The 10,000-nt window shown below is 38.1% G+C and overlaps 1 protein-coding gene across 8 annotated transcripts in view; it reads right to left on the reverse strand.

Moving 5' to 3' along the window:
- Positions 1–10,000, reverse strand: part of LOC149801634 (uncharacterized) — a 39,003-nt gene that overhangs the window by 7,259 nt on the left and 21,744 nt on the right. For all 8 annotated transcript variants that reach the window (XR_016420702.1, XM_089955900.1, XM_089955897.1 and 5 more), the window contains exon 9: positions 9,737–9,794. Coding sequence is in view for 6 of the 8 variants with exons in the window: in XM_089955900.1 (XP_089812026.1) it covers positions 9,737–9,794 (58 nt within the window). In the remaining 2 variants the exon portion in view is untranslated. The remainder of the gene's footprint in view (positions 1–9,736; positions 9,795–10,000) is intronic.

The raw sequence follows: 10,000 nt of genomic DNA on the forward strand, positions 1-10,000 counted from the left end.
GTACCGTATCGCCTCACACAAAACCTGAAGTGTTAGTTCAAATCCGTGTCAGCGATTTCGAAGACGATATAACTGAGCTTTAATCAGTGCTCGCCAATTATGCCACAAAACCACGAGTCCTGATTCACGCCAAAAGAAATTTCGTTCGGTCCATAAAAAATAGTATCATATCTGAGAAACGCAAAAAGGAACTTCCAGAAAACTGAGAAAGACGGCTTACACCTACAACGTAAATGTATGAGTTCAAGTAGTGCGTAAAACTTTTTATAGTCAAGACGAAACGATCTCTTTTCAAACAAGAAAGCAGACACCAAGCGACAATGGCGATCCGTGTCACACAACACTTTTCAAAATGTATATTATCAGAGGTTTGTTCTAGCGATCTGCACGGTTAAATTAAATGTTGATGTATTTTGCAATAAGACGGACACAATTTCCATGGGATCGCCCATGGTACGAATGTTCGTGCATTAGTTTAATTTTTAAAAATATTTTTTTTTATATAAATCGCCTATAGGATAGACCCAGTAAAGCATGGCCATTCTCGTCACTGTCTGAATAGCTACTCAAGTCAATTCGAAGCGAACGCGGTAAGAAAATAAGTATAGCCAATGAAATGGCTTACAAAGGGTGATGCATTGTTTTGTTCTAGGACTGTGTGGCATAATAATCCCTATGTTCTTGCGTTGTTACCATTACAGTGCAGACAGACTGAAATGTGAACTTACAAGCCCTCTAGCTTCAAGTTCCCAAAAAAAAATTCAGGGCTACCCCATACTCTCGAAAAGAAATAACATTCCATTGCCTATGATATGTTAGTCAGTTAGAAGAAAAAATACAGAAGTGAGTCTATCAGCACATGATTTCTTTATCTTGGTTAGAAAGTGTGACTCTAAGTTGTTCGTTTCCGTCGCTTATCAAAATTTTAAAAATAGTAATGTTCTGTAAAAAGTGAGTGAGTGTTTCTTTTAGGTCTGTGCGTTTTTTGTTTTTTTTGTTGGTGATAATATGGATAATGTAAGTTCGGGTACAACGAAATTTAAAGAATTAGGCCCAGAACTCGGTGTGGAGGGAAGAAATATACGCAACAGCAGCGGGAGCAATAAATGCAGACCTAGCCAGTTAGCACTGAGGCATTCTGCGTTTGACAATGCCTTTGATGTCGTACACGTCGTCTTTTTTGGTGACACGACTTGATTTGAAATAAGTACGGGCTAGCGTTTTGGTGAGTACTTAACATCCATGGCTGTCTTGCTGAGTACCTTTTTCCTCCTTTACCACGCTCGGACAGAAAAATGAGTGTGTGGTGAGACAATTCCCACTCATGTTTAAAGCCTTTCAGTCAGGTTGTTAAGGACTAGTTAGTCCTACACCTGATTGGCTAAATTTAAAAGTAGTCTGTGAGTACATAAAAGCCTGGGGGGATGAGGCTCTCTTTCCTTCCCCAGGAGTAATTAAAAATCACGCGGTGCGTTATTAAACCAGTGATACATGCTCCATTAGAGCGAAAATCACTTTAATTCAAGTAAGCAAGCAAGCAAGTTCGGGTACCGTCTCTAGCACTCTTGATGACACCAACTGTCTGGGTTATTTTCTTTCTTGCAAGCCCCTATGTTCCACTTCTGTTTGTGATAATAACTTGTGATACTTCACATTTTCTAAAGTGGAAATCTTTACAAGCCGTACAAAATACAAAACTTATATGACTTTGGCTTTTGACACTTGCACAGACTCTTCACTTTATAAGTGTCACGAGAAAATTGTATATCCCATTTTTACCATTTTCAAAAACACGCACACACTTGCAGCTTGACCAGAAATATGTACATCTTGTTTTGTGGATAAGTCACAGACAAGTCCAAGCATATATAGGTGGTTATGAACGTTAGGAATATCCCCTCATTTTTTCAGAAATATCAAAGCTTGTATGTGCATTTTCACTTTTCCACTCTATATTAGTGCTTAGATTTGTTCCAAAAAAAAGAAAAAAGAAACGAAACAATTTTGAAGAAAAAGAAACAACTGAATTTTGAATTCAGGTTTCTCTCTGTTTATAATTTTTTTTCAAGTTGATGGTGCATGACAGAGTACATTCGCCTACCTTTCCAAAGTGAGAGGCATTTCTTCACATGTCATTGCCTTTGTTAAATTCGGTTTCATTGGTTAGTTATCGTTAATCTTTAATTTTTTTCATGCATTTCTTTTTGATAGAAGATTTAAGGCTTTCTATTGTTGTAACTGTATTTATGTTGTTTAGTCTGTTGATGAAATTATCTATAGCAAAGTGCTTAAGATTTTTCAGTTTCTTTTATTATTTCAAGCCCTACAAAAGGAGACCAAGTTTGTCTTCAAAGACGATTGAAACTCTAAATTACACAGGCGTGAAGGAAAAACATCGTTGTGTTTGATCTAATCATGCTTGCCGTATCTCTTTGTGTTTTAGAGGTCATATTTCTTCTTAAGTAAATACACGCATCAATAGACAGACAGATTGGGTCATCATCCTTGAGTTTCACTGTACTTTCGGTTCTTTACTTCATACAAGCCCCAAATTTATTAGTTTGAAAACGAAAAGATAGCATGCCCCTCAATACCGTAACACGTCTGTTCTGACTCTACCGATGTGAGTGTGAGTGTTTATGTCGAAATGTTTAAGTGAGATAAAAAAAAAATGGTCAGTTTGAAAACGCGAACCAATACTGTGACGCCCAGTATTTTGATGTGGTAAGAGGAAATGGTACAACACACACAAAGAGGGCTTGTAAGTTCACATTTCAGTCTGTCTGCACTGTAATAGTAACAACGCAAGAACATAGGGATTATTATGCCACACAGTCCTAGAACAAAACAATGCATCACCCGTTGTAAGCCATTTCATTGGCTATACTTATTTTCTTACCGCGTTCGCTTCGAATTGACTTGAGTAGCTATTCAGACAGTGACGAGAATGGCCATGCTTTACTGGGTCTATCCTATAGGCGATTTATATAAAAAAAAAATATTTTTAAAAATTAAACTAATGCACGAACATTCGTACCATGGGCGATTCCATGGAAATTGTGTCCGTCTTATTGCAAAATACATCAACATTTAATTTAACCGTGCAGATCGCTAGAACAAACCTCTGATAATATACATTTTGAAAAGTGTTATGTGACACGGATCGCCATTGTCGCTTGGTGTCTGCTTTCTTGTTTGAAAAGAGATCGTTTCGTCTTGACTATAAAAATTTAATTTGACTAAGTTTTACGCACTACTTGAACTCATACATTTACGTTGTAGGTGTAAGCCGTCTTTCTCAGTTTTCTGGAAGTTCCTTTTTGCGTTTCTCAGATATGATACTATTTTTTATGGACCGAACGAAATTTCTTTTGGCGTGAATCAGGACTCGTGGTTTTGTGGCATAATTGGCGAGCACTGATTAAAGCTCAGTTATATCGTCTTCGAAATCGCTGACACGGATTTGAACTAACACTTCAGGTTTTGTGTGAGGCGATACGGTACATCATTGCTTTTTACTTCCTCAATGAAATCGTTTCATCTTATTGCAAAATTACATTTGACTAGGTTTCATACGCAGCAGGTCCCTGTATATAAGGAGAGTGTCTTAGCGTCAGAGTATTCATTCCGCTCTCAAACGATCAAGAAGATGGAAGAGTCAGCACAGATCGACCTGCTGGTCAAATATTTGCTAAAAGTCATACGAAAGCATAATTCACATGCGAAAGTGGCAACAAAACTTACTCTTTTGATCGTTGATTTGATGAGAGTCATACGAAAGTGTGTAAGTGCTAATGAAGTTTGCTATATCTGCAAAGGTAAATGGGTATTTGTCTCCAGAATACCTGCTTCGTCTAAGAAAGAGAGACAAAAGTCAAGATACCTAATATCGTTGTCAGGAGAAAGGACACTGGAATTCAGAGTGCCCTACGAGAAAAGAGAAGAAACAAAAACAAGACGAAACAGAGAAGAGGGATTCAGAAGAAGAAGAAATTGAAGATGATGAAGAACTTGTGCCAGTAAAGACATGGAAATGGAAAAATTGACAATGTGAGCCGATGCGTTGGCCCTGATGTGAAATTTCATACTACCTTCTAAAAGAGAATAGACCAGAAAGAAAACGTAGGTGTCTCTTGGTCTTGACATTGTATAATAAGGATGGCGTGTTTTGTTTTTACTCACACTTTATGAAATTGTGCTCTTTCACCTCTCTCTATCCCTCTGGATCATATTTTAGTTAGAATTGAAATGGAAGGATGTTTTCCTTCACGCACGCTCTTTAGGCATGCAAGTCGGTAAACAATAGTCAGTCTATTCATCCATCATTTTGTGTCTTGATGTTTCCTAAATCACACACTGATGCCATAAAATAACGGGTTAAATGGGTTTTGTAGTGTTGGGAGTGGGGAGTGGGGTGTAGGTGTTTGGCAGAGTTGGTCATTGCAGGTGAGGGCTTAGGTGCTTCCAAAAAACTTTTTCTTCTTCACTCTGTGTTGATAGTATATTTCGGGTTTGTATGCGTTCGCGTACGTTTGTGTGGATAGTTTATTTGGGGTTTGTATTATCTCCCTTCTGTGTTGATAGTATATTTGGGGTTTGTTTTTTCCTCTTCCCTCTGTGTGTGTGTATGTGTGTGTGTGTGTTTGTTCGCGTACGTTGTGTAGATCGTATATTTGGTTGTTTTTTTCTTCTTCCTCCCGAGTGTGGATAGCATATTTGGGGTTTGTATGCGTTAGCGACGTTGTGTGAATAGTATATTTGGGGTTTGTATGCGTTCGCGTACGTTTGTGTGGATAGTTTATTTGGGGTTTGTATTATCTCCCTTCTGTGTTGATAGTATATTTGGGGTTTGTTTTTTCCTCTTCCCTCTGTGTGTGTGTATGTGTGTGTGTGTGTGTGTGTGTGTGTGTGTGTGTGTGTGTGTGTGTGTTCGCGTACGTTGTGTAGATTGTATATTTGGTTGATTTTTTCTTCTTCCTCCCGAGTGTGGATAGCATATTTGGGGTTTGTATGCGTTAGCGACGTTGTGTGAATAGTATATTTGGGGTTTGTATGCGTTCGCGTACGTTTGTGTGGATAGTTTATTTGGGGTTTGTATTATCTCCCTTCTGTGTTGATAGTATATTTGGGGTTTGTTTTTTCCTCTTCCCTCTGTGTGTGTATGTGTGTGTGTGTGTGTTCGCGTACGTTGTGTAGATCGTATATTTGGTTGTTTTTTTCTTCTTCCTCCCGTGTGTGGATAGCATATTTGGGGTTTGTATGCGTTAGCGACGTTGTGTGAATAGTATATTTGGGGTTTGTATGCGTTCGCGTACGTTTGTGTGGATAGTTTATTTGGGGTTTGTTTTATCTCCCTTCTGTGTTGATAGTATATTTGGGGTTTGTATGTGTTCGCGTACGTTTCTGTGGATAGTTTATTTGGGGTTTGTATTATCTCCCTTCTGTGTTGATAGTATATTTGGGGTTTGTTTTTTCCTCTTCCCTCTGTGTGTATATGTGTGTGTGTGTGTGTTCGCGTACGTTGTGTAGATCGTATATTTGGTTGTTTTTTTCTTCTTCCTCCCGAGTGTGGATAGCATATTTGGGGTTTGTATGCGTTCGCGTACGTTTGTGTGGATAGTTTATTTGGGGTTTGTATTATCTCCCTTCTGTGTTGATAGCATATTTGGGGTTTGTATGCGTTCGCGTACGTTTGCGTGGATAGTTTATTTGTGGTTTGTATTATCTCCCTTCTGTGTTGATAGTATATTTGGGATTTGTTTTTTCCTCTTCCCTCTGTGTGTGTGTGTGTGTGTGTGTGTGTGTGTTCGCGTACGTTGTGTAGATCGTATATTTGGTTGTTTTTTTCTTCTTCCTCCCGTGTGCGGATAGCATATTTGGGGTTTGTATGCGTTAGCGACGTTGTGTGAATAGTATATTTGGGGTTTGTATGCGTTCGCGTACGTTTGTGTGGATAGTTTATTTGGGGTTTGTTTTATCTCCCTTCTGTGTTGATAGTATATTTGGGGTTTGTATGTGTTCGCGTACGTTTCTGTGGATAGTTTATTTGGGGTTTGTATTATCTCCCTTCTGTATTGATAGTATATTTGGGGTTTGTTTTTTCCTCTTCCCTCTGTGTGTGCGTGTGTGTGTGTGTGTGTGTGTGTGTGTTCGCGTACGTTGTGTAGATCGTATATTTGGTTGTTTTTTTCTTCTTCCTCCCGATTGTGGATAGCATATTTGGGGTTTGTATGCGTTAGCGACGTTGTGTGAATAGTATATTTGGGGTTTGTATGCATTCGCGTACGTTTGTGTGGATAGTTTATTTGGGGTTTGTGTTATCTCCCTTCTGTATTGATAGTATATTTGGGGTTTGTTTTTTCCTCTTCCCTCTGTGTGTGTGTGTGTGTGTGTGTGTGTGTGTGTGTGTGTGTGTGTGTGTGTGTGTGCGTGCGTGTGTGTGTGTGTGTGCGTATGTCTGCGCGCGTACGTTGTGTGTGTGTGTTTGTGTGTGTTTGTGTATTGGTCTCTGTTTGTCCCTATAAAAACTCACTTTATCCCTATCAGATACACTCTACCTACCTACCTGCAGTAGCGTGTATTCAGGTCAGCCACTTGCAACACTGTTGCCATGCATCCCCTAGTGTTCAGTACATTGACGTCACTGACGCTGGAAATTTTGAGACTATAAATATCGACTTGGGGATTTCCACATTTTGTAGCTATACATATATACTAAAATTCATAAACAGGAACGTCACTCAAGCTGAGGCTATAAAAAGATAGTGGGATTTTCCAAAGGAAAAACCCACAAGTTGGAGCTATAAATAGATAGTGGGATTTCATAGGAATTTCAGCTGATTATAGATACATAGGTATTTATCCACGATCGTCACAGAAGTTGATATTGTAAGTAGTTACTAATTTTATCCATTTTATAGTGTGTGTGTGTGTGTGTGTGTGTGTTCGCGTACGTTGTGTAGATCGTATATTTGGTTGTTTTTTTTCCTCCCGAGTGTGGATAGTATATTTAGGGTTTGTTTTTTCCTCTTCCCTCTGCGTGTGTGTGTGTGTGTGTGTGTGTGTGAGTGTGTCTGCGCACGTATGTTGTGTGTGTGTGTGTGTGTGTATTGGTCTCTGTTTGTCCCTATAAAACTCACTTTATCCCTATCAGATACACTCTACCTACCTACCTACAGTAGCGCGTATTCAGGTCAGCCACTTGCAACACTGTTGCCATTTATCCCCTAATGTTCAGTACAGTGACGTCACTGACGCTGGAAATTTTGAGACTATAAATATCGACTTGAGGATTTCCACATTTTGTAGCTATACATGTATACTAGAATTCATAAACAGGAACGTCACTCAAGCTGAGGCTATAAAAAGATAGTGGGATTTTCCAAAGAAAAAACCCACAAGTTGGAGCTATAAATAGATAGTGGGATTTCATAGGAATTTTAGCTGATTATAGCTATAAATAGATACATGGGTGTTTATCCACGATCGTCACACAAGTTGATATTGTAAGTAGTTACTAATTTTATCCATTTTAGTCTAATCCACTGTAACTTAATTTTCGGGGATATGTTTATTTTCCTTTAAATTTTGGGACAATTTCGTCATTTTAGCGTTACTTTTAGTCACATCCATTTTGTCGTTGAGCATTTCCTTGATTATAGCTATTTATAGCATCACTACAATTATGCAAATTTTTGAACACCCCAGCAAGATTTCAGGTCTTGGTAATGCCTTATATATAAATCTCACGCTTGTGCTAGTGTATGTATGTCTCTGTCTCTGTTGTGTTTGACCCTCTACCATCATTGTCCCTAGACAATCCCACCATGTTCAATTCCCCTTGACGCTATACAGACCCACCATGTTCAATTTCTATATGTTAAATTCCCCTTGACGCTAGACAGTCCCACGATTTATTCCCATGTTCAATTTCCCCTTGTCCCTAGACAGTCCCACGATCTATTCCTCTGTTCAATTCCCCTTGTCCCTAGACAGACCCAAACTCTATTAGCCATGTTCAATTCCCCTTGTCCCTAGACAAGCCCAAACTCTATTCCCATGTTCAATTCCCCTTGTCCCTAGACAAGCCCAAACTCTATTCCCCATGTTCAATTCCCCTTGTCCCTAGACAAGCCCAAACTCTATTCCCCATGTTAAATTCCCATTGTCCCTAGAGTGGCCCAGCAATTTTCCCCATGTTAAATTTCCATTGTCCCTAGAGTGGCCCAGGGGTGTTTATAATGGTAATTCCCATTGTCCCTAGGGTGGCCCCATTCACTACTAACATACATTTTAGGTTTGAACAGTTGTTGGGATACAGACTAATAATTTTCAGCGAATTGCCCCTTTTTAAGCTGTAACATTCCACCAAAGTAATTTCAGACATAAAGTTTGGTGGAGAAACCACGATATGTTCTGCTTGTACGTCATATTTATAAACCGAGTTTCTGCAGGAGCTAGCCTAGAAATACTCATAATTATCGCGCATATTTATTTTTTCTTTTGGACGGAAAACCATTATTTGTAGATAGATTGCAAGAACACAGTGCGTTACACTTGAATCTTTCTATAGTCGTTTCGAATTCATGCCTTCGCGGTGACCAATACAGTGAAACTGTCACAAACATTTTCTGGTCTGATGAATGTTATGGTCAAATTCAGAAGAGAATATAATGAAAACCAAATATTGATACGACTCACGAAAATATCAAAATAACAAATGCCTTATAATACCTAGCCCTCTTTTTTCCAGTGAATGAAAAAGAATCATCTATACTTTGGCAACCAAATAACGTATTTTTAAAACTCTCTCTTTCTCTCTCTCTCTCTCTCTCTCTCTCTCTCTCACACACACACACACAGAGAAAATGGCCAAGCTCAAGCTAGAGGTCAAAACGTAATTCATATTCTTGTAATTAAGAAGGGGGAGGAAAAAGTAAATTTATCTTAAATATAATCTATGCTTGTAGCCAATCATGTTACGCTCCGCAGTTTGACATTTCACTTTCTCGCACATATATAGCAATGGTGCGTCGTAAATAGTCGAAATAAGGTCTGTTTGTCATGCCCCTATTCTAACAAACAAATTATTCTAAAAGAAATATACAATCATATGGCAATTTAAGTTCTTGAAATTGTCATCCTTTATACAAAATGACAAGAAATATGACAAGCTAAGCTTTTGTACTTTCCTGTCTTGTATTTGATAGATCGTTTTGCATTCACATTTAAGACATAGTTTGCAATAAAACCTAGGGTAATCATATTGGGCTAGATATCAACAACATCACGTACATAACATTCTTCAGTAAAACTGATTCCAGCAAATATTAAATAACACACAGTCCTTTGCTTAAATGTCAAGATTCAATTTTTATGCAGAAATTTATCCCTGTGCAAAATACGAAACTGTGGAGCAAAAACCTTAATAACGACTAAAGTGCTTCATCTGTTAAAAAGAGGTTTTCTAGTGAATATTATTAGTCAAATCGCAAGGAAATGATATATTATGGTGCAAGACGAAAGGTTTGTTTAAAAAAATTGCCACATCACGATTTTATACAAGATACATACATGTGTAGATAAAAGACAAGTATAATAAAACTGGAGTAGGTGTAGAGTGCAACATAGTCTGATTTATTTTTTCAACGGGTTTTATTTAAAGTAAACAATACAATAATAAAGTTATTTTATAAAAATTTTATAAAAATTTTAAAGAGAACAAAACAAAACCTACCGCTTTGATTAATGGAGACCCAGGATAATCTTTATAAATGTCCATGTCTGCGAGCCATCTGAAAAAACAGAAACCATAGCAACAGTAAAAAAACAACAAGAAAGTCGATGTTACTGCATGCAGCTGGCTGTCTTGAAACAGTGGTTGTGGTGGTGGTGATTGTGATGACAATAAACATTGGTTCATCGTCACCATTGTTGGTTGGAATATAACGTTATGAATATTATCAATCTATAACGTGTTTTATATTATTTTCCTCCACAT

This window comes from Sinohyriopsis cumingii, chromosome 4 (genome assembly GCF_028554795.1).
Source record: "Sinohyriopsis cumingii isolate HCF-2022 chromosome 4, ASM2855479v2, whole genome shotgun sequence".
In the NCBI taxonomy this organism is placed as follows: domain Eukaryota; kingdom Metazoa; phylum Mollusca; class Bivalvia; order Unionida; family Unionidae; genus Sinohyriopsis; species Sinohyriopsis cumingii.